The following is a 25,402-nucleotide window of genomic DNA, read 5'->3' on the forward strand; positions in this document are numbered from 1 at the left end:
CTGGGACAAGCCAGGCTCCTCTGCAGTATCTCCTCTGCTTGCTGGTGGGATTTGTAAAGACTTGGGAGCATCCATCATCTTCAAGTGCTCCATCTATCCTGTAGGCCAGCTCCCTCCTCTGGGGGCAGGAGACAACAGGAGCCCTGCCTTAGAAGCATCATGTGCCTCTGATCAACCAAAAGCAGTCCAGAGAATCCAGACTGGCAGGCAAGGGCAAGGTCTGCCTGTGGGTCTTGTAACTTAGCTTCCCGGACCTGCCTTTGGGGAGAGGAAAGCCTGGTCTCCAGGCTTGCTTGTTGGGGTCACTGGCAGGGTTGCAGGCTCTACTTTCCTGGTCTGACTGGAAGCAGGAGCAGCTCACATCAGCCCTCTGAAAGGGAGGACTGAGCTGAAGGGAGCTTTGTTCCTTGAATAAAGGATCTCTGCACTCAGACTGACCATGAGATCTCAGTGGGACTGAATTCCATCTCCCTGGGGCCCCAGCATTCCCCTTGGCAGGTGACACCAGGTAGTGCTGAGGAAAGCCATCTCCGGGTACACCTTTAAGGTACAAAGGACCTTGAGGGACATCTGGACAGTAGTGTGGGTGTAGCTCTGAGCCCACCAACTCCTGGATGGGGCTAGTACATCGTGCCTCCCAGCTAAGGCTACAGCTTTGAAAAAACAGAAAGGAAGCTGCAAGGTAAGGGGCTCAGGGCTTACTGCCAGTGAATGAGGCTTGCCCTCCAGCTTCATGAATAGCCTTCACCAGGGGATATCAGTGATGGCCTTCTAGGCTGTGCTGGGTATGTAAGGACATTAGGGGTGAGCAGCCAGAGGACAGGGAGGGCCCTACTTGTAAGGGCCATTCTGAGAAAGCCAGGTATCATCACAAGTGACCATGCTCAGAAATAGGCTGTGTGCCGCTTAACCCCCATAGGGCACAGGTCTGCATAGGCACAGGCTAGGAGAATGTCCTGGGGATCTTACTCCCCTGAGAAGCCAAGGTCACACATGGCAGACACTTCAAACACTAGGAAACTTGTTGCTCTCTTCAACAAATACCTCATATTCCTAGTGTCAAGATTTTTTTGAATGCACGAGTGTGTGTGTGTCTCAAAATGACCATTTGAATGAGTGTTCTCTGCTCCCACTTACGGGTCCAGGGACCCGACTAAGATCATGAAGCTGGGCCAGTGAATTCAGTTTATGACTCCAAAGGTAGGAAAAAATGGAGAACACTTAAGTTTAAATCATTCTTTGAAAAGTTCACATTGAGTGTCGTGATTTCAAGTATTTACAGCAGGAACATTGTGGTAGGAATTGGTGAAGTGTGTGCTCTGAAGAGAACTGCAGCGGTGGGCGCCTGTGCACTCAGCTCTGTGCCTGCAGCGTGGCTCGGCAGCTCTTCCGGAGCCTGGTGATGGTTGTCATGGACAGGCTTCCTGGTTCTGAAAAGATTTTCTGGAAAAAAAAAAATTTTTTTTTCCCCCAAACATTCACTCATAACACACTTCACTTTAGCTGTCCCTTAAAAGGCTCATTGTTACCAGCCTCTCATCCCAACACTCACTCAGGCAGAGGCAGGCAGATCTCTTGAGTTTGAGGCCATTGTGATCCACAGGATTGAGTTCTAGGACAGCAAGGACTACACAGAGAAACCCTGTCTCAAAAAGCAGGGGGGGGAAAAAGTTGGCGCCTGGCAGGCAAATTAACCTGAGGCTTGGTACTGAGGCTTTGGCGGGGATGTGTGCTTAGTGAGGACTCAGTCTTCCAGATAAATGGCAGTAGTGTCTACACTAGAGGTGGCTGCGTGCTGAAAACACTTAGGTTTTGGTTTCTACAAATGCTTGGTTCCAAGCAAGAACACTTGACTATCACAATCTTGGGGTACAAAGATCAAGCCAACCAAGACTGTCACACTGGACTCANCTGATGAAGCAGGTGACAGGGCATTCCTGATAGCCTGAGTTTTTCTGACTTGGCATCTGACTGTGGATGCACAGCACAGATGACTCTAAGCTCGTTTATGGCAGGCCTGTGAGAGCAGAACATGGGCTCTTCAACTCCTGAGAAGGCAGTGTAACCACATTCTCCAAGACACACCATGCAAGTGCCTGGAGGCTTTGCTGATGCTAAAAGCCAAGCTCAGGGTAGGCTGGCAAGGCACCCTTCTCTGCACTGCAAAGGTGCTAAGAGCTGTGGGACACCAGGTTTTAAATCACTCAGGACACAGAGACAACAGAACACATGAGCCCCAGTTCCATAGCAGTCAGTCCCTAGCCAGGTACAGTGGCAGACAGGCCTGCCTGTAGATGCAGAGGAAGGACCCTTAGGCTCTCCCTATAGTATCATCCCTCAGGCAGCTTCAATCCAGATTCAAATGTCTATGAGAGGACATGATCTACAGCCTGCAAACTTCTGGTTCTGGGATGCCTGGGGTCCTTGTCCAGTTTTGTTATCCCATGAAGCAACTCCAAGAAGCTTACAGAAGAGTCCTGTCCATAACCCAGAATTCCCTGGCTTGACTAGAGCATACAGTAGGATGAGTGGGACACAGCTGTGAGGTCATTTCCCAGGGTTCCTACTGGGCCCTACCACAGGTTCCTATCCCTTCACCCACTCCGAACTGCCTGCACTTCATCTGGCCTACACAAGTCAGAGCCAACCCAGGTGTGATAGGTACCACCTTGTATGTGCCCAGTGACAGTTTTCCTTTTGAGACAGAGTCTCTAGTCCTGGCTATCTGAGAAGGCTGGCCTTGAACTCATGGAGGTCCTCCTGAGTGGTGGGATTAAAGGCATTAGCCACCATGCCCAGCCTCCAATAATGCTTCTTGCCAACAAGGGGCTTCAAGCTACAGCTTGGTGGAGTAGACCTCACACGGGACCTCTGCCACATCATCTGATTTTATTATTTCAAAAGCTTTTTAGAAGTGCTGGATGTGATAGTGCCATTCTAACCTCAGTATTCAGCAGGCAGAAGCAGTCTGATCTCAGTTTGAGTCCACTGTGGTCTGTATAGGAAGATCCAGGCCAGCCTACACAGCAAGATCCCTGACTAAAACAAAAAGCTGTTGAACCCTCAGGTCCTGCTTTGCACCAGATCCTGCCAGATGCTCTGAGGGCCTCTCGGTCCTCCAGCCTTAGCCAGCCTAATCCTACCTCACATTCAGCAGCTTTCAGAACCAGTCCACACAGCCCGCACCAGGTCAGGATGCAGCAGCCATCCCTAGCCTCACGATTGATTCCCATAGGTGCCTCAGATGATTATGTCATATCCAGGCAGGAGGGAGGTCATGGCCGCCTGTGATCAACAGAGCTTGTGTGACCAGGCTTTGAGCTAGCTGAGGACATGGCGGCCTCGCTGACATGCCTCTCCCTGTCCCAGACTCCAGGGAAAACAGAGCATTCCCAATCAGTGTGAACCAGAACAGTCTTTCCAGGTGAGTAGNGGTGGCTCGGGACAGAGTCCCTCACTCAGAGGGACTTTTGCAGCCATCTCGGCTGGCCAGCAGCTCCCAGGGAAGTAGGGAACTAGCCACTGAACTGCAGCCTCAGCTCAGGGAGTGGGGTTGCCCTTCGTGGGGGGAGGGACTCACCAGAGGCACAGGGACACTTGGCATAATCGCTGGGTGGGACAGAACTCCAGCCCCCACACAGGTCAAACAGCCCAGAACTTACCTGCATGAATGCGTGACACTCTGTTACAAAGTCCCCTTTGGTGATCTGCTTAAACTTGTCACAGATGTCTGGAATACTGCTGGCTTCCAATATAAATTCCTGGTGTTGCTTAATTAAGGTCAGAGCAACCCGGAATATGATTTTGGAGCCCTCATTGAACAGACAGTCCCAGATCCGTAGCACCGTCTGCAGAGACACAGAAATTCCCCCATCACTTCACAGCAGCCCACCCAGCTCCTGGGGCTGATGAAGGTGCTCACCTCCACAGGTAGGATGTCCACAAACAGGCAGATGAACCAGCGAGACACCAGCAGGGTCCACAACACACCATGGCCATCCATCAGGGCTGCCACTGCTGGTAGCTTCATCCTCACCAGCTCTGCTAGGACCTCTTGGTCAGTCTTCAGCCCCAGCATTGCTGGGCTATAGTAATCTGCCTCACAGGGGGGAAAAGGGGAACTGAGAGACTCAAATCAGCAGGTCCTGGGGGCCGAGGCCTGATTTCCCAGCTACCTGGGAGGCTAAGGCAGGATGATGTCAAGTTCGATGCCTGCTTGAGCCACAGATAACTTCGTAAGCCCCTGTTTCCAAATGAAAATTCCAAATGAGGGCTAAGGGAGGGGCTCAGTGGCAGGGCATTTGCATAGCATGTACAAGGCTCCTGGGTTTCATCGCCTGTACACATATACACGCACAGACTCATGATTCTGCTTCCTCAGTAAGTCCTCAGGGCATCGGATTCCGGCCACCACTGAGCGGTGAGGAATGGGAGTTATGGGTTAATGGGGCAAAGTTTCAGCCTGGGCCTCAGGGCTGGGATTCAGCTCAGCTGGACAGCATGCAAGAAGGCCTGGATCTGATCCAGTGCCATACAAAACTAGGTATGATGGCACACACCCCAAATCCAACACTTGGAAGATGTAGCTCTCGGCTGCATAGTGAGCCTGAGACTAGCTACATGATGGGGTGGGCAGAGAACAGGAGTAGGAAAGGAAGTGTCAGGGTGATAAGTCTTATCTTGTAATAAAAATCAAATCCACACACGTGCTTCCAACACCACTTCATCCGAAGACACGTGACACGCATCTTACCAAAGCACTTCTGAGTTTCCTACTCAGTTTTTTTTTTTTCTTTAAATTACAACTTTTTATTCGGTGGGCAAGGAGGAGCATGTGGGCCGTGGAGCCGTGCATGCGGACAGCGGAGGGCAACTTGATGGACTCTGCTCAACAAAGTGGGTGGGTCCTGGTAATGAATTGGTGACAAGGAGACGAGGCTCCACCCACCGGGCCATTTTACTGGCCTGACTACTTAATTTTTTAAGTTGTTAGTGCGGTGTGTTGTTATGTTAGTGCTTGATTTACACTACAAAAAAAAATCACCCAGTCCATGATAAAACAGAAAACCATGGTACACTAATTATACACCAAGAAGGGAATGCAAAACAGGCACCTGCTGCAGGAGGAGCAGGCTATACTCATTGGACATCTGGGTGAAACGGGATCATTCTACCACTATGGGGTTGCAAGGCACCTATCTCAAAAACAAACAAACAAACAAGGAAGAAAGGAAAGAAAGAAAAGAAAAGAGGGAAAAACGGAAACGCTATCCTCTTGCACACTTGCTTTGAGTCTGCCTCTTGGGAGCCTTTCACAGTTTGCTGTTCTTGTTTTCGTTGTTTGCTTATTCAGGTGTTTCTGGGTCCTGGCAGCTCTCTGAGATCCCAGGTTGACCTACACGCTACGACTCTCTTGCGCTAACCTCCTGAACACAGGGATTACACACTAGGATTACATGCCTCGCTCTCCTTCCTAACTCTGCACATCTTGTTTATCTGGGAGAGGTGTGTGCAGAGACAGCCAGGGGCCGTGTCCCCAGCTCTATCATCAGCTGAGAAGAGGGACAGGAGCTGAGCAGGGACAGCAGAGATTTGCAGAGGAGCATTTCGTGACCTTGGCCTTGCTTGGAAGCTTAGACCAGCTTCCAAAAATAGAGATATTAAACCCATGCTCNGAACTCCAAGGAGCTGAGCCGATCTCCAGGGGAAAGACTGCATTAACCCACCACACCTCCACGTTCCTTCCCATCTCCTGTGGAAGCCACACCACTGCAGAACCACCCTTGGACACTAGGCCANTGTGCATAGATTGGGTCAGAGCCATGCATGGCCGGAGCCCCAGGATATCTATTCCTTTGGTCAGAGCCGCACACCAGGCTCGAGCACAGCAACCCTGCCTGGCCCAGGACAAGGCAGATGCTTCCAAGTTCTAAGTTTGATACTTATCACTCTTCCCGCTCTCCACAATGAGGTTGTATGCACTGCGTGGCATGCATTCTGAGACTCTGTCTATTGGCTTCTGATCATAGATAAAGAACCTGTCAAAAGCACTTATCATTAGCGCCAGTATGCAAGAGTCCATATTTGCTGGCAGAGATAGGCTCTGCTTGGAACAAGTGAGCCTTCACCTTTTGCTGTAAACCCACCCCCACCGTGGAGGCCAGCTCAGCTGCCCTCCCTGCAAGCAGCCTAAATGAAAACAAAAAACTGGGTGGTGGTGGAGGAGGAGACACATGCCTTTAATCCCAGTATTCAAGAGGCAGAGGCAGAGGCAGTTGGGGTTCTGTGAGGCCAGCCTAGTGTAGGCTGTAGTTCTAGGACAGCCAGGGCTACACAGAGAAACACTGTCTTAAAAAAAGAGAAGAGGAGGAAGAGGACGACGACNAGGAGGAGGAGGAGGGTGGTGGAGGCAGTGGCGATGATGATGATGATAAATAGTCTGGGGAAAGCTATGTATGGAGACACCAACTCCTGGGACAAGGAAGAATGCTGAGCTTTGGACCCCAGAGCTATCACACTATAGGAGCTAATAAAATAGTACCTTACCCTACTACACACCCAGGCTTTGAAGGTAGATCTCTCCAAGGGCCAGAGGTTCAAGGTCACCTTCCACCTACTGCAATTCCATGTATTCTGTGTTCAAAAGCAAGTTCAAAGCCAGGCTGGGCTACTTGATAAATAAGTTAGGTGTTGTAGGCATGCCTTTAATCCCAGCACTTTCGAGGCAGAGACAGGTGGATTTCTACGACCTCTGTGATTTTGAGCCAACCTGGTCTACATTGAGAGTTCCAGGACGACAAGGCTACATGTCTGTCTCAAAAAAGTAAATTAGTGCTGGAGGGATAGCTCAGGGAGCACTGACTGCTCTTCCAGAGGACCGGGTTCGATTCCCAACACCCACATGGTGACTTATAACTGTCTAACTCTGGTCTCAGGGGATCCCATACTCTCTCCTGATCTCTGATGGCACCAGGGGTGCATGTGGTGCATAGATATGCATGCAGGCAAAAAGCCCATACACATAAGAAAATTTAAAAAGAAAAATCTTTTCATATTTAAAATATATGAGCCAGGCGTGGTGGTGCACGCCTTTAATCCCAGCACTTGGGAAGCAGAGGCAGATGAATTTCTGAGTTTGAGGCCAGCCTGGTCTACAGAGTGAGTTCCAGGACAGCCAGGGCTACACAGAGAAACCCTGTCTCGGAAAAACCAAAATAAATAAATAAAATAAAATAAAAATAAAAAAAATAAAATATATATTTCCTAAATCCTACATCCATTAGTTATAATGAGAGACTGTTAAAGGCCAAATAAGGACTAAAAACTAACTGGAAAACGAAAACCTTGCTCCTGGTGGGGAGATGAAACCCCAAATCCTCCCTCCAGAAGGAAGGTGTGNACAGTACTGGGATCCCCTTCAGGGCTGCCATGGCTGGAAGAGGGAGACTGGGATAGCTGCCTCAGGTGATTTCTGCTGCCTGGCTTCAGATGAAGAGGCCGACGCAGAAGATCTAATTCCCAAAGGACACGTCTGACCCAGGACCGAACCTATGTGGCACATGACCACCCCACAGCCAAGGTGGGTGGCCATTGGAAAGCCACTGGGAAAGTGAGCATGGGCTTAGACTCAGCCGAGACCAGCAGGCCAAAGAGCCCCCCANTGTGCATAGATTGGGTCAGAGCCATGCATGGCCGGAGCCCCAGGATATCTATTCCTTTGGTCAGAGCCGCACACCAGGCTCGAGCACAGCAACCCTGCCTGGCCCAGGACAAGGCAGATGCTTCCAAGTTCTAAGTTTGATACTTATCACTCTTCCCGCTCTCCACAATGAGGTTGTATGCACTGCGTGGCATGCATTCTGAGACTCTGTCTATTGGCTTCTGATCATAGATAAAGAACCTGTCAAAAGCACTTATCATTAGCGCCAGTATGCAAGAGTCCATATTTGCTGGCAGAGATAGGCTCTGCTTGGAACAAGTGAGCCTTCACCTTTTGCTGTAAACCCACCCCCACCGTGGAGGCCAGCTCAGCTGCCCTCCCTGCAAGCAGCCTAAATGAAAACAAAAAACTGGGTGGTGGTGGAGGAGGAGACACATGCCTTTAATCCCAGTATTCAAGAGGCAGAGGCAGAGGCAGTTGGGGTTCTGTGAGGCCAGCCTAGTGTAGGCTGTAGTTCTAGGACAGCCAGGGCTACACAGAGAAACACTGTCTTAAAAAAAGAGAAGAGGAGGAAGAGGACGACGACNAGGAGGAGGAGGAGGGTGGTGGAGGCAGTGGCGATGATGATGATGATAAATAGTCTGGGGAAAGCTATGTATGGAGACACCAACTCCTGGGACAAGGAAGAATGCTGAGCTTTGGACCCCAGAGCTATCACACTATAGGAGCTAATAAAATAGTACCTTACCCTACTACACACCCAGGCTTTGAAGGTAGATCTCTCCAAGGGCCAGAGGTTCAAGGTCACCTTCCACCTACTGCAATTCCATGTATTCTGTGTTCAAAAGCAAGTTCAAAGCCAGGCTGGGCTACTTGATAAATAAGTTAGGTGTTGTAGGCATGCCTTTAATCCCAGCACTTTCGAGGCAGAGACAGGTGGATTTCTACGACCTCTGTGATTTTGAGCCAACCTGGTCTACATTGAGAGTTCCAGGACGACAAGGCTACATGTCTGTCTCAAAAAAGTAAATTAGTGCTGGAGGGATAGCTCAGGGAGCACTGACTGCTCTTCCAGAGGACCGGGTTCGATTCCCAACACCCACATGGTGACTTATAACTGTCTAACTCTGGTCTCAGGGGATCCCATACTCTCTCCTGATCTCTGATGGCACCAGGGGTGCATGTGGTGCATAGATATGCATGCAGGCAAAAAGCCCATACACATAAGAAAATTTAAAAAGAAAAATCTTTTCATATTTAAAATATATGAGCCAGGCGTGGTGGTGCACGCCTTTAATCCCAGCACTTGGGAAGCAGAGGCAGATGAATTTCTGAGTTTGAGGCCAGCCTGGTCTACAGAGTGAGTTCCAGGACAGCCAGGGCTACACAGAGAAACCCTGTCTCGGAAAAACCAAAATAAATAAATAAAATAAAATAAAAATAAAAAAAATAAAATATATATTTCCTAAATCCTACATCCATTAGTTATAATGAGAGACTGTTAAAGGCCAAATAAGGACTAAAAACTAACTGGAAAACGAAAACCTTGCTCCTGGTGGGGAGATGAAACCCCAAATCCTCCCTCCAGAAGGAAGGTGTGNACAGTACTGGGATCCCCTTCAGGGCTGCCATGGCTGGAAGAGGGAGACTGGGATAGCTGCCTCAGGTGATTTCTGCTGCCTGGCTTCAGATGAAGAGGCCGACGCAGAAGATCTAATTCCCAAAGGACACGTCTGACCCAGGACCGAACCTATGTGGCACATGACCACCCCACAGCCAAGGTGGGTGGCCATTGGAAAGCCACTGGGAAAGTGAGCATGGGCTTAGACTCAGCCGAGACCAGCAGGCCAAAGAGCCCCCCANCAGCCCCCTGCACAAGGACCTGTGGCCTGCAGAGATCTGCAGCCCCTTGGCAGCACGGTTNTGCCTGGTGGGTGGGCCCTCTAGGTAGACCCAGGAATTCTCCACCCCAGAGAGGCCATCAGCCTGGTGTCAGAGTTATTCCGCATGATGACATGCAACTCCTATCTGAGCAGTCATCATGATGGACGCACGGACAGACAGACGGACGGAGCAGCATCATGGGGTCAAGGCTGACTCAGGACCTGACTTAAGAGCCCCACATTCAGCCGGACGTGGTGGCACACGCCTTTAATCCCAGCACTCGGGAGGCAGAGGCAGGTGGATTTCTGAGTTTGAGGCCAGCCTGGTCTACAGAGTGAGTTCCAGGATAGCCAGGGCTACACAGAGAAACCCTGTCTCCAAAACAAAACAAAACAAAAACAAAAACAAAAAACAAACAAACAAAAAGAGCCCCACATTCTGGGACACTGCGGTGAGACAAGTGCTCAGTCTACAGCCAGGCGGGATGGTACACGCCTGAGGAGCTCTGTGAGCCTCAAAGCCAGCCTGGTCTATGTAGCAAGTTCCTGGACAGCCAGGAATACATAGTGAAACACTGTCTCAAGACAGAAAAGTCCTCAGTCAACTTCAGCTCAGCTGCTGAATAACAGGAACCACTCCAGGGAGGCAGAGGAGGGAGGGTTGAGGCTAGACGCAGTCTCAGTCAGAGGTCTGACTAGTCAGGTGGCCAGTGAACCTCTCACATCTCCGTTCCTCCTTCCTGAAGAGACCATGGCACATCCAACAGTTTTCATCAGACCTTGATGGCGGGCCCCAGGGGGGCTGAGGAATGCCTGACAACACAGGACTTGTGAGCACNCCTCTCCTTACTACAAGGGCCCCCAGGATTCTCCCACGAAGCTGCATCCCGGTTCCTCAGACCCTTAGGGCCTCTTTACACAATCCAGATATTAATCCTGTCACCTGTACATACCACACACACCTGNCTCCACACAAGGAGCTTCCTCACTCCCAGCATCCTTAAACAAAACTGCTAGCATGGGCTTTTTGGTTTTGGAGGCAGGGTCTAACTGTATTAAGCCTTGGATGGACTAGAACTTGTAATGTAGACNGGGTTGGACTTGAACTCAACAGAGTTCAAGTTGACCAGTCTGCCTCCTGAGTGATGAGATTAAAGGTGTGTATCTCCATGCCCTGCTTCCTGCTAGCTTCCACATGTCCAGCTGGGCTGTGGCATCCAGACACAATGACCAAAAGCAAAGGGAGGAGGAAAGGGTTAATTAACCATCTACTTCTACATCACAGTCCATCACTGAAAGAATCCAGGACAGGAACTCAACAGGTAACAGAGCAGGAACCTGGAGGCAGGAGCTGATGCAGAGGCCATGGAGGGGTGCTGCTTACTGGCTTGCTCCTCATGGCTTGCTCAGCCTGCTTTCTTATAGAACCCAGGACCACCAGCCCAGGGGTGGTACCACTCACGATGGTGCCCTCAATCAAGAAAACACCACATGTTTGCCCACAGGGTATTTTTCTCAGTTGAGGTCCCCTCTACCCCAAATGACTCTAGCTTGTGTCACACTGACATAAAACCAGCCAGCCCACATCCCTGCCTCTGTGCCTCACAGACTAACAGCAGCAGCAAGGTGAGCTTGCTTCTCTCTGGTGGGTCCCAGTCCACCACCATCTCCCTACCGCAGGCCTCAGCAAGGCGTACACCTCACATACTTCAGGGTCCTGTCAAGGTGCAGAACCCAGACTCAGAAAAGACAGCAGGACATCAGCCTTGAGTTGACCCATTCCCTAGACCTCCACGGTCTCCTTATCTGGGAAATGGGCTTGATCAATATGAACATACAACTTAGGTTGAAGTGTGGCTACGTTTGAAGTTTAGCAGGAACCAGGAAAACAGCCTAGGCTAGAGGCCACACCCCCACACATGTTCTCAAAACCCTTCTGAGGGGCCATGCATGGGACTGGTCAGACAGGAAATCCTCTGCCCCAGGTCACCTCCCTCAGGATAGCACTGGCACTTCCCAGGGACCCTCACTGTAGCCTAGGGTCTACACTGGCTTTACTACCACTTGTGACTATTCTCTATTAATGAATACAGAAGACACGCAGGTTTGAAAATGACTTCCCACTTAGAAAGCAGCAACCCTTGACAATAACGTGCTGAGTTCTAACAAGCCCACGAATACACTTGGACTCTGTGGCTCATATGTGATCAAGTTGACTACAAAAAGGCCACGCACATGGGGATAGGACCATGGGGACACACGGCCAAAGGCAAGACCACACCCTAAGCAGAGGGCACAGAAACCCAATTCTCCTTAATGTCGGCTTCCACAAAGCCACAGTTTTCACTACACTTTTTTTTTCTCTTTTTCTCTTTCCAGTGTTATATTAAACCCCAGACCTTCCCTAATAAAAGCCAGAAAGTGCTCTATCCCCGAGTTACACCCCAACCATTTCACTCCATCCTGACTTGGTCAGCCAGACCTTTTCAAAGACATCAGAGGCAGGGCAGGGTGTGGTGGGGTGGGGCAGGGTGTGGTGGGGTGGGGCAGGGTGAGCAAAGAGAACTTTCAACCTACCAGGTAGTATCCTTCCAACAAGAGCGTCCAAGAGCCAAAAAGACTCCTCTTCGTTCTTAGTGATAAGGATCAGAATCCCAGCTATGAAATTCATTCCCTGAAATCAGAATGGAAAACAAACTTCGCTGAGATCTAAACAAACAGCGCACAGCAGTTCTTTCTGTTCTTTTGCCCTTCCGGGAAACTCGTGACTCTCTAGACCAGCAGTTCTCAACCCTCCTAAAGCTACGACCCTTTCATGCACTTCCTCATGTTGTGCTGACCCCAAACCATAAAACCATTTCGTTGCTACTTCATAACTGTAACTTGCTACTGTTGTAAATCCTAACATAAATATATGATATACAGGATATCTGATATGTGACCCCCGTGAAAGGGTCTTTGACCACGCTCACAGTTTGAGAACGGCTGCTCTTGACCTACCTTTGCCTTGCACAGTGGAGACCCAAAGCTAGTTGTCTGCACTGTTCAGCCAGCCAAGACGAGGGCATTCAGCCTGGAAAACGCCGGCTGCCACTCAGAATATGACACCGAAGGCGCTCTCCTCCTAGTGCTGGCCCATGGCACTGTCAGTCAGTGCTGCCTGACCCCTAAGGGATCAGCCTGAGGCATCTGACCAGCACAGAGGCCTTGCAGAGGGGAAACTGTTAGTGACCATGTCTGTAACATCAGCCGGGCCCAGTGACATAGTCCTGTAGCCCTCCCGGCTTTTTCAGAAGCTGAGGTAGGAGGACCACAAGTTCAAGGCCAGCCTGGGCAACTTACTGAGACTCTGACTCAAAATTTAAAAAAAGTGAGAAGAGGACTGTGAGATAGCTCAAGGGGAGGCACGAGCTCTGCACGTTCAATCCCCAATCCCCCAAAAGGACAAACAATAAGAATCAGAGGGGGGATTGTGGTTCTGCCTGGAGGAGTGGGGCACCGAGAGNATTCTCTCCCTAATGGGCAGACAGCGCCAGGGTGCCAAGTGCTGGCACAAAGCCAGGCAGAGGCCATGGCCCTTGGAGCTTACGATGGGGACCTTGGAATGTCACTTCTGGGAGGATAAAGCTTTNCACAACTCCGTCTCCTGCCTTTTGTTCATCTATCCTTTCTAAAACTGGTGTGCATTCCTCTAGAAAGAAGGGAAGAAACCCAGCTCTCCATAGACAACAGGATAGGCTCAAATACCACCAAACTGGCACCGCACGNGTGGTCTGNGCAAAGATACACGTACTGAGAGGCAATACTCACTGCCAGGCACAGAGCCTCCACCCCTCTTCTCCTCCACCCAGAGTGTCCTCAAGAATGAGACTCAGTGCACAGGTTAGATGCTCAAGGGCTGGGGACATGGCCCTAGCAAAGCATTTGTCCCACAACTGCCTTTGGATCCTCAGTGCCCATATGCAGAAGCCAGCACCATAACAGGTGCTGATCTCAGTACTAGAGAGGGGGAGACAGGCAGATTACTCCAGGACCTGCTGGCCTAAATCCCCTAAATTAGCAAGCAGCAGGTTTAGTGAGCTCAGAGGCCAATGTCTTTAAAATGAGGCAGGGAATTATCTCTAGGGTGAGGTGCCTGATGTCAGCCTCTGGTCTCTGCGTGCAGAAGCATGCATGCACGCACTCATGATCACACGCACAGGCCACAAAGCTGAATGAAGCTCACTGTCAGAGAACTTCGCAATCCTGCGGAAGACCCAGGCTTCTGTGTGCAGCACTGAAAAAAGAGAAGGGGAAGAAGGAAAGTGCACAGACCACTGNGCCATGACAGGACAAAGGCCAGGGACCACTCAATGCTCCTGCGTCATGAGCTCATGAGGGAGACNGCTCCTGGAAAGATGGCAGCGTGGAAACTGTGGTGCTTCACCTGTGTGAAGTCCATCCTTATCTAAAGAGAGTGCCAGGCTATTTGCAAACACTCTCTGACTTCCCCATGTTACAGGCGGGACTGTGTCCCCAAAGCCAGAAGTCTCCTGNCTCAGTGTGGCTTCATCTGGAGACAGTTCTGTGCAGATGTCACTAGCTAAAATGAGTTCNCTTCGGAATAGGGACCTCCACTGAGATGCCATGTGCTCCTACAAATAGGGAGAGCCCAGACACAGACAACAAGCAGGGCAAACGTGGAGAAAACAACAATCCCACGAATGTCAGATTCTGGGGTGAGGCCTGAACAGGAANTATGGAGCACCCTCCTTAACAGCTGCAGAGGTGGTGGCCCTGACAATAGTCCACCATCCTTAACAGCTGCAGAGGAGGTGGACCTGACAGTAGATCCACCCACACCCGGGTNTCACATTTCCAGCATCATTCTAAGTTAAGCCATGCAGTTTGCAAGCTCACAGGCTCCAGCACACCCTGAAACACAGTCAGGAAACTGTTCCCCAACTGGCAATCCAAACAAGACCAAAACCTGCAGGTGGGATCCATGACACCAGGCGTCCAGAAACACGAGAGAGGTCAGTACCGTCATGCTCCCCCACACCCACAGGAAGCCTCCACAGCGCACCTCAGGCCCCGACCTCCTCCTACTCTGTGCCCACTCAACGTCATTCCCACTCTTCCCAATTCCCACCCTCACCAAAGGCATCCAACAGGTGCCGTCTGCTTTTCCAGCAGGGACACACTGCAAGTTAAGCCTACTGTGANGAAGGCATCCTTACCCAGATCTCATGCGCCTGGAATAAAGCCTGTACCTACAAAAGGTCATTGCTGAGGACACGTGGGGTGCCAAATATCCCCCCTAAAACATGACAGGTTTTAAACAGGCTCTGAGGGCTCACCTGGCAGTACCCCACGTCTGGGTTGTGTAGCCCATACGCCAGGAGCACGTTGTACAGGGTCTTCTGGAGACAAGGATCCGCNGTCTTCCGAAACATCACGTTGTCAGGGAATGTCCGGTTCAAGTCTACACAGAAATTCACCAGCACCATGAAGTTTCTCTGCGTCTCCCAAGGTGGCCAGATTCTGTGTCGGGTTTCTGGAATGGNACCACCTGGCTGCCCCTGAATCACCCCAGAGAAGCCTAGCCACCACCTCCCGTGTGTCACACACCTGAGCCTGGGCAGCACAGGAGACAGCATGCTGCACCAGGAAGGAGAGCGGTGATGGAGCCCAGAGCTCTGTCAGAATCCGGAATGGAGCTCTGGTCTCTCCACTGGACACTTCCAAACACCCTGTTAGCATGGGAGAGAGCTTCCACATTCCCTAGCATGGGGCACACCCCTCTGATCCTTAATCCCAGTACTCTAGAAAGAGAAGCAATCAGATTTCTGAGTCCAAGGCCAACCTGGTCTACATAACAGGCCAGCCAGGGCTACATAATGAAACTCGATCTCAACAAACGACCAAACACTAGGCTTGGTGGCTCACACCTGTAACTGTTAACACTCTCGAGGCTAAGGTGGGATGACTGCTGAGTTCAGGGCTAGCCTGAGCTACAGCATGCACCAAAGTTCCAAGAGAACTGAAACAGAAACCGCCCAGAACATAGGAAGGAGAATAGGCCAAGATTCCCTTNGGAGATAAACCAATAGCAAGAATTAAGTAAACTCACGCTACCGGGTTTTGTGCCAAGCCTTCCCTNCCCCNCCCCTTCCTGCCCTTTGTAGCCATTCACCTTCCATAACCTCCCAGANCCAAAACATCTCTCCTGGAACTATAAACATTCGGTGATGCAGAAAGGTCACGGTGGCATGCTACTGCAGACTGGAGGGCAAGACGGTGTCCACCCTACAAGGTGAATCCATCCTTGACCCCGGCATTGTCTTTCTACGGCCTAGGCAGAGCCGAGTATGGATGAGGCTTGAAGCCCTGTCTGTGGTTCTGTGGACACAGCAAGCCNACCATGTGGTTCTCTAAGATGGTTTATCCAGATACTCAAAACAGAAGCCGGGACCTGGCTCAGGTGGCAGTGCGTGACTGCATGTAGAAAGCCCCGGTTTCCTCTCCAGCACCACAAATACCAGGCATGGTGGCATCCACCTGTAATCCCAGTACTCAGGAGGTAGTGACAGGCCATTTATGGTTACATATGGCAGCCCAGGCCAGTCTGGGAGGCCATTCTAAGAAAAAGACAAAGGTACTTGCCACCAATCTTGGTGGCCTGAGTGCTATCCTTAGTCCCCACAAGCTCTCCTTGACTCTCGGTCCTCTATATGTACACACAAGCACATAATCAATCAATAAAATGAAACCTCTAAAACCAGCCAGGTCCAGGGGTTGTACCTCTTTAGTCCTACACTTGGGAGGTAGGGACTGGCAGATTGAGCCGAGGCCAGCCTGGTCTACATAGCAAGTTCTAGGCCAGCCCCAGGATTACATAGTGAAACCATGTCTCAAAAATGAACATATGATTTAAAAACAGCTATGTGATAGAGCTTACATGTGTCCCACAGGATCTAAAGTCTGAGACAAATGGAGAACGACACATTAGTGTTTAACAGGGACAGTTTCAGTTTGGGAAATTATAATATGCATATTTTCCCACAATACTTTTTTTTTCTAAAAAGGCACTAAACAGAACCTTTAAAATTATTTTCCAGTGCTGGAGAGATGGCTCAGTGGTTAAGAGCACTGACTGCTCTGCCAGAGGCCCTGAGTTCAACTCCCAGCAACCACATGATGGCTCACAAACATCTGTAATGGGATCCAATACCCTCTTCTGGTGTGTGTCTGAAAACAGCTGCAGTGTACTCATATAAATAAAAAAATAAATAAACCCTTAAAATCATTTTCCAAACAAACAGCTATAGTCAATCGTATGTAAGACATACAAGGCTACCTGAGGACCTCACTGGGTGCCACACCCCAACTACCTCAGCTCACACAGGCCCTGGCTATGTGAACTAAAACTCAGGAGGGCAGTGGAGGCTGCAGGATGGTCCCACCCATGGCAGGACAAGCTCGTGCCTCCTTCACCCTCTGTTCTCTGCTAGGTAACTATAAAACACAGTGTGTCAGCACACTGTGTTGACACTGCTATTGTTGACTAGAATTCCAGAGTGCTCATTTTCTAATGNCCTAGTAGTTATACAAATATCTGCTGTTCTCCTTGTGAGCACTCTAATCTTGATCCCCCACCCCCCAAACTTAGCATCTATAGGCACATCTTTAGTAAGGCAGACTTCTTCATTGCCTATGACTTGAGCAAGGGTGGATCTCTGCTCCTAGAAGGACCCTACTTCACCCCCACCCCCCACCCAAGCCCCACAGCACAAGGCTCTGAGCACAGGCCTCCCACCTGTCCTGATGGCCTCCTCCAGGCTGGAGCTGCTCTCGCCCTCGAGCAGTCGATGGTAGTATCCAGGGCTCTGGTCCATCCGGGCCTGAGCTCCACTCACGGCCATCCACACACGGGCCCGATGCTCCAGCGGGATTCCCTTCCGGACATAGCGCTTCACTGAAACCCAGAGAGACTGAGGTTGAGCTCAGAGCCCAGGGGATAAGGAGGGTGGCTCCTCTTCCTTCTTCACCTGAGCACTTGTCTTCCTAAACCAATGCAGAGAGGAACGGAAGCTTCCTGACACTGCCCTGACAGAAAGTGTCCACAAGGCTTCTGAAATGGAACACAACCGGTACGTATCCTAACCACTCTCCTCTACTGCACTGTCTAGCCAGAGCGGGGACAGACTAGGACTGCCGTCATCCTCTCTACCACCATCCCTGAAAGCTACATACATACCCTCAACTCTGAGGACTGAAGGACTCTGTCCAGGCTGATTCTTGGCCCTAGATGGCCACTCTGCCCACCATGCTGGTTAGACCCACTACAAGACCAAACAACATTTGTCCAACTTGGGTGTGGTCCAGCAGAATAGAATGTGCTTGGCTTGTACAAGGCCCTGGATCCTATGCTCAGATCCAGGAAAAGAGACAAAGTCATAATTTAAAAATGTCTCAGTCGGGAAGTAGGAAGAGATGTGGAGTCTCTGCTGCCCGCTGGACTTCAGGCAGAGAGGAAGGGCCAGGGGATTGCAGGGAGACAGTTCTCAGGGACCCTAGACACCAATCAGACACTTGTCCTAATCTGGAGGAACAGAAGTAGGAGACCCAGGCTAGGTCTGACAGCCACACAGCAACAGGGACAGAAGCCTGAGGGAGGCCAAAGATGCCACCTGGCTGACCCCAGGAGCCTNAAGGGACTCTGGCTTCAGCATCTGAATCTCCATCTCAGTTACCTTTACCCACTGATCACCACTTTATCTGTTATTTTGTTGGTTATTTTGTTGGATATTTTGTTGGAAGTAGGTAAATGTCTGATGACTTANGTTTGGTCCTCCTTGGCCCAGGGCTGCTGCTGTCTTAATAACATCTTCAATATTTGCTTCTTCGAAGTAAATAGTCAAAGCTTTGCTGTTTGGCTTTGACATTACATTATTTTAAAAAGTCATTACTTTCGGTCAGAGAGATGGGTCAGTGATTAACAGCANTTGCTGCCCTTGTGGAGGACCCTGTGTCCAACTCACAACAGCCATGTGGCAGCTGACAACCATCTACAACTCCAGTTCCAGGGGATCTGGTGCCCTTTTCTGATGTCTCTGGGCACTAGGTATGCCCGTGGTACATACACACATGCAGGAAAAATACCCACACACATTTAAAAAAAATTTTAAATTACCTTAAGAAGAAACTGACTTTAGGAAGTGCTCTAATTTGGATGTTAACTATCTCCCAGGCCCTTTTATCTATGTAAGGTGTGGTCCCCAAAGCAGTGCTGCCAGGAGGTGTCTCCTTTTAAAGGTGGTGCCTGGTGGGGTCTTACAGTAACTGGAGGTTCTGCCCTTGAAGGACAGTGATATGTTCTTCCTCCTCTTTCTCTGTGTCCTGGCCATGAGGTGAGTTGGTATACCCGACACTGTCATGAAAAAGAAAATAACCCTTGCTGGGCGGTGGTGGTGCATGCCTNTAATCCCAGCACTTGGGAAGCAGAGGCAGGTGGGTTTCTGAGTTCAAGGCCAGCCTGGTCTACAAAGTGAGTTCCAGGATAGCCAGGGCTTCGCAGAGAAACCCTGTCTAGAAACTCCCCCGCAAAAAACAAACAAACAAACAAAAAAAAACCCAGGCTCAGAATACAGCTTAATGGTATAGCATCTGCTTGCTATACATGGGGTCCTAGGTTCAATCCCCAGCTTTACAAGGAGAGGAGAGGAGAGGAGAGGGGAGGAGAGGAGAGGAGAGGAGAGGAGAGGAGAGGAGAGGAGAGGAGAGGAGAGGAGAGGAGAGGAGGAGAGGAGAGGAGAGGACCCAAGGCATCAATTATGTTCAACAGACAAATCATAAAAAAAATAACTTTGAATGGGCTGGAAAGACAGGTCAGCAGGCAGAGGCACTGGCATGGAAATCTTGCCAACCTGAGTTTAGTCCCTAGAATTCCCACAAGTCCATGTAAAGGCATTAGGAGAAAAGCAACCCCACAATGTTGTCCTCAGACCTACAGACACACACCATACTGACTGTAAACTCACAGGAACAAAACAGTATGGTAAGTGGATTCCCAGTACACCATAAAGAAGAGAGAAACAGCGGGCTACAGAGTTGGCGCTAAGCCTAACAGCACTAGTTGCTTTTACAGAGCATCTGGGTTCAGTTACCAGCACCCACATACACGCAGGCTAAATACCCATAAACACATATATTTAAAAAAAATCCTTTTTAAAGCAATGCAGAAAAAACAAGTTCATACAAAGAAAGCCAACTGCGTTCTGACAAAAGTGGCAAAGGAAATTCAATGCAGTAAGAGTAGTTTGTCCAAATAAAGAATGGTTTAAAAGAAAAAAAAACCATCAACAATGTAAAATCTGCAGCCACTGGACCCTCAGGCGTGCTGGGAATGCAAAAATGCAGCCACTTTGGAGAAACCGCTTTGCAGTTTCTTTTCTGGCTCCTCTACCTTCCCCTTTGATTCTGGGAATCCGATTCTAGGCCTTACGCAGGCTAGACAATGCCATGTCTTACCAGCTAAGCCTTTAATATAACCTGGCAATCCCACAAAGGAAACCTGAAAGCCGCGTTCACACAAAAGCCCGTGGTAGGCAGATAGGCCGAGAACAACCTCAGCAGCAGAAGGGATGAGCACACAGGACCCCAGCTGAGCCTCTAGTGCAATATGGAAACCAGACTCAGCAGCTCCGCGGAGCAGTTACGGCGTGCTGACTCAGGGCTGGTCTGGAGATGGACCGGCAAGGAGTGGTTCATAGAACTCTGAAGTGATGTGTATGGGGGTGGGGTACCCACGAGGGTGCTGGACCTCCTGGAGCTGGAGTTTTACAGTTTGAACAGCCTGACACAGGTGCTGGGAACCAAACTTTGTAAGCAGTACACATTCTAACTGTGGAGCCATCTTGCCAGCCACAGCCCCTCCCCTCCCCATCTCACCAGCCACCTTCCCTCCCCAGGGTTTTTCAGGCCCATTAAAAAAAAAAAAAAAAAAAAAAAAGATCTACAAAGGGACCAATCTGTCCAAACAGAGAATGGTTAAAGAAAACAACCCCAGCGAGGTAAAATATGCAATCACTGGAGCCCTGGGGTGGGTGTGGTGANAANNAAAAAAAAAAAAAAAAAAAAACCTGCACAGTTGCTTCAGAAAACGCTTGCAGGGTCTTTTCTGGCTCCCCACACCCATTTGATTCTGGGAACCAGCTTCTAGGCCTAGAAAGGGATCTCTATGTAGACCAAGTTGGCTTCAAACTTCTAGCAAGCCTCCTGTCTCTGCCTCCTAAGAACTGGGGTGAAAGGAGTCAGTCACCCTGGCTCTGGTTTGAATTTAAACTTTTTGGCTAGTTGTCTAAAATCCTAAACCTGAACACTGAGAACAATATGTTTCACTGTAAATTTCAAAAATCACTTGGTAATATAAGGGTTTTGCTGTTGTGTTTCAGCAAAGGACAAAATAGTCCCACAAACCAGTTCCTAAACCCAGTACCCGCTCTGCTATGGCTTCCTAGCCCCACGCCCAAGCATACCTCAGTTTCCTCATTTAGCCCAGCTGGGGTGCAGCTGGGACTCCCTGCTGGCCCTGAGGCCAGTCTCCAGCACACCTTTATCTTATCTAAACTTACTTTGTTTCTCCTGGGGGAATGAAGACAGCTTTCTTGCCCACACAGAAGAAATGACCTCCTTCTGAGGGCAGGGTTCATCCAGAGGCAGCCATTAACCCCTGGAGAAAACTAGCTTCCCTCTGTCTGCCCAACCAAGTTGAGGAAAAGCCAGGTTTGGGGCATTTGGCTGTGACCATGCTTCTACAATGTACAGGTGTGTGAGACTAAGCCACTAAGAGAACAAAGAAGCAAACGGCTCCGCTGCGTGTCCTCAGCACCAAGAACACTAAACAGAGAGAGGAGAATGGAGGACTGAGTTCAGACTCCCCCTGCTATAGAGAAAACATGCTCTATTCTTGGGGCCTCCAAGTAGGCTTCACATAGGACAGAAAAACAGTATTCACCGTACCCACTTCCATCAGTAGAGTGGTTTATAGCTGTCATCTGGGACGTCTCAGATAACAAGATCTGCAGGTAACTGGAGACATCCAGGTGACAGGGGATGCTTCTAGAGAGAACACAGATGCAGAGAGAGCCTGCGCGGCGGCTTCTTCCCAGCCTGACCATTTGAGACACTATGTCAGTCTCCTCTGATACCAAGGGCATTAGCCATGACCTAAAATATCCTCTCTCATGCCATAGAGGGGAAATCCTGAATGAGAAAACCTCTTTGGGACATACAGNATACCATCATGTTGATGACACAGTCGGTGTTCCCTATGGTTGGTAACAGCTTTTTGATACTGAACGTGCTTGCCTCACAGACAAGGCCAAGAAGACCAGCCTCACGCCAGGAGGAGGAGAAGAAGCATCCCGTGATTAAAGAGAAAGAAAGGCGTGATCGCCCTTAATAGGATGTGTACTTACAGTCCCTTAGCCCCACCCCCACCCCATCCAGTGGCTTGCAGACTCCTAGCTTCTCCTCCTCTCATGGGTCTCCTGGCAGCTGCTGAGACCTGCAGCTTGCTGGCCCTACTGTCTCCTTAAGGTTCCTTCTGAATCTAATGAAATTGTTTTACTAACCTAACCCCAAGGCATGGAGGGAGGCAGGGGCAGGTGAATGTCTGGGAGTGTGAATGAAGCCAGTCTGGTTTACACAGCAAGTTCTCAGTCAGCCAAGGCTAGAAGGATCATATCTCAAACAAACAAACAAAAAAATTCACCAGTGAGATTCAGAACTTGGGAAAGTGGCCCTGTGTTCACTACCGACTCCGACAGGCAGAACATCGCCAAAACCAGAAAGCTACACATGATGGTAAACAGACAGAATGCCTGTATCAGGGGAGCTGAGACACAAGGATCTCAAGTTGAAGGCTAGCCTGGATTACATAGGCAAGACCCTGCCTCAAAAAAACAAGTGAGATACAGACAATAGACACATGTGCACACACATGCACACACTCAGAGAGGGAGAGAGAGAGGAGAGAGATCAGATACCAAGGGGTGCTCACTGAAACTCCAGAGTGGGTTTAACCCTGAGGCCCTGGCTCCTACGCCCCCACCCCACCTCCACACATGGAGGCATCTCCTGGATCATGAGACCTCTCTCCTGGGACTAGTCCTCTGCTGATTACAGTCCAGTCAACCTAGAAGATCTGTCAGGAAATTCCCATTTCTGGAACAACTTGTCTACTCCTGTTTTATGCTTGATTGAACTCTGCCAGCTCTGTAGGTCCTAGAAGGGCTTTACTGNCAGCGGGGACACTGGCATAGACTCCCTGCACCACCCCCACTGCACACCTCTTACTGATTAGGTTTTGTTTCCTGCCAGGACATCAGGACAACTCTCACCCTGCCTCTGAGGCTCCGTCCCTCAGGCCGAGGGTCTGCCAGGAGCCAGACACACCTATTTACACCAATTATATCTGTTACCATAATTACAGCCTAATGGATATTACATAATCAAAGGAATATTAAAACGATGGTTAAAGCAGGTCTGCTTGTGGACGTTGTACATCGTGGTGCGGAGCCTAGTGCGCACCACGATGTACAACGTCCACAAGCAGTACCCCTATGCTTGGGTCATCATGAATTTTGAGCAGCCAATTCCCCACGGTCACACTGTAGGTCTGTCTACCTGGCCACCTGGCAAACCCCTTCAGGCACTCCTTTAACAAATATTAAGTCCCTATTATCTCAACAAAGCGATGTTCCCTGTACCCAGGATTCCACAGCGAAATAAACAAAACGCCCTGCAAGCAGGGAGGGGCCTTTGGTTCTACGGAGAAGAAAAATGACTATCAAAAATGGTATAGGGGAAGGAAAAAAACAAAAAACAAAAAACAAAATGCTTGGAGAGGCATGGTAGTTCCTGTTCAGAGAAAGAGGAAAGTTTGTCTCAGAACTGGACTTCCAGGAGCCCAGCCCTGAGTGCCCCACCCCTACCCATCTCTGAGAGCTAGTCGCTGTTCTAACCCCTCTCAGAACACAAGGCCTTCACGAGGCTTCCCAGGAAGTATGGACTTTGCCCATCTACAGTTAAGAGGGCGTGGTGACCATGGAGAAAATTCAACCAGGTGAGGAGCTCTCCCATCTGCTGTGTGGCACAAACACACCCTCCTAGGGGGTCTCATGATGTCCCAGAAGTCGCTATTGGGGGTGGTGGTGTTCAACTATAGAGGGGTCCAGTTCCTATGGAAATGCAGTGTATGCTCGTGCGCAGGGTAGTGATGGTGTTCGCAGGTCTGGCTTTGGGAGTTCCGGCTGGTGGGGATCCTGCTGCTGAGGAGTCCCATTTAAAGAGGGATCCCGCTACTGGNGGGCGGGAGAGTCANGCTCACAGGTTTCGCAGGGTTCTACTGTTGGGGAGTCATGCCATAGGGACTGTAACTACTGCAGGGTAGCAGCTACTGCAGTGAGGTCCTGCAGTCCTGAGGTCTCGCTGGGGGTCTCGCCACAGGGGTTCTGACAGTTGGGAGAAAGTCCTGTTTGTTTGAATGGCCGCTATGCCAGCCAGCATCAGGCCTCTCACCTGTCACGCTTTTCCGGACACCACCGTTTCCTTTTAGAAGTTTGGACCATTTAATCGCCCTCTTGGTGAGTATCACCAGGTACGTGGAAAAGAATTCTTCATAAGCCGCATAGTCAAAGTCTTCGGGCCTTTCAAACCCATACGGATCGATCCTACAAACAAAAAAAAACCTGTTTCCCCGAACCAAGTTTCCGCTCCTGCGGGGATGCGGCTGGGGTCCAAGAGCTCCGACACCCGACACCCCTCGGTCCGCCCCTCCGGCCATCCTCGGTTCACCTTCCCTTCCTCTCTTCCTCCCCTCCTCCATCCCCTCCACCCCCCCCACCCATGCCCCTCGCTCTCCGTGGACCAGAGCGCGTCCCCCGCGCAGCATCGACTGGCTCAGACCCAGTCCGGGGAGGGCGCCCAGCACCCCGCGCGCGCGGCCTCCGCACCCACCTGGGCACCCGAGCTCGCGCCGCCTGCGCGCGCTCTGCGGGATCCATGCGGAGAAGGGCCAGGGACCGCGGGACTCACAACCACTGCAGCCCCGAGCGCTGGACCCCGGTGCGCCGCTGGCCCCGGGGCGCGCGAGTGCTTCCGGCGGGGGCGTGGCCGAGACGGGGGCGGGGTGGGGACGAGGGGCGGAGCCAGTGGGGGCGGGGCNGGGTAGAGTGGACAGAGCCGGGATGGGGTGGGGGCGGTGTCGGGGATGGGAGCGCCTAGGGACCCGAACCGAGTGCACCTGCTGCAGCCTGGCACTAGGGATTTGAAAATCCATGGAGATGGAAACCTATGCCGAGGTTAGAAGACCTAGATCCACTTTGCAGGATTTTAAATATCCTTCAAGCCTCAGTGCCTGGCAGACTGGACTTCGGACTTCCAGCTCCGATGCTGAAAAAGGAGTTGTTTTTTTTTTTTCCCCCACTTTGCTTCCTTCCTTGTTGAGGCTGAGAACATACCGTGCTTTGGAGGGCCACCATCTAGGGGTACTCGCTTCTCCAAACCTTGGAACCCGAGGTCTAGCCTTGGAAAGAGTTGCCGCCTTACCGTCTCTCCTCGCCTGGAGAAGCCCCAGCTATGTGCGCTACTGCAGGGTCACAGTGCCGCGGTGGCGAGCTTCTTTCGTGGTCCCTGTCGCCGTCAGTTTCTTGAGATTTCAGACTCTGGGCTTGGAAACCAGTTGACTGCCTTTCTTAGCGAGGTGCCATCGGAAACCTGTGGAGGAATGTTTGGATTATGAATGCTCGCCGTGCCGAGGTAAAGCATAGGGCTTTGGCGCCTTCGTGCCCTGTGGTCAGCGGTGGGGCAGATC

At 50.6% G+C, this 25,402-nt stretch overlaps 1 protein-coding gene across 2 annotated transcripts; it reads right to left on the minus strand.

Moving 5' to 3' along the window:
* Positions 1–1,221: 1,221 nt before the first annotated feature.
* On the minus strand, positions 1,222–24,695 carry Grtp1 (growth hormone regulated TBC protein 1). Of its 2 annotated transcripts, none has more exons than XM_021169380.1 (8): positions 24,547–24,695; positions 24,109–24,260; positions 17,342–17,500; positions 14,883–15,007; positions 12,121–12,217; positions 3,923–4,095; positions 3,663–3,848; positions 1,222–1,443 (listed from the first exon to the last, which is right to left on the minus strand). In XM_021169380.1, exons 1-8 carry the CDS (start codon positions 24,591–24,593, stop codon positions 1,354–1,356), a joined length of 1,029 nt encoding a protein of 342 aa, XP_021025039.1. In that variant the 5' UTR covers positions 24,594–24,695; the 3' UTR covers positions 1,222–1,353. The 2 variants fall into 2 exon arrangements, with proteins under 2 accessions (XP_021025039.1, XP_021025040.1); XM_021169381.2 differs by lacking the exon at positions 1,222–1,443 and adding an exon at positions 1,457–3,285 and having other exon boundaries at positions 24,547–24,683.
* Positions 24,696–25,402: the final 707 nt, after the last annotated feature.

The sequence above is a fragment of the Mus caroli genome, chromosome 8 (genome assembly GCF_900094665.2).
Source record: "Mus caroli chromosome 8, CAROLI_EIJ_v1.1, whole genome shotgun sequence".
NCBI classification, from domain to species: Eukaryota; Metazoa; Chordata; class Mammalia; order Rodentia; family Muridae; genus Mus; species Mus caroli.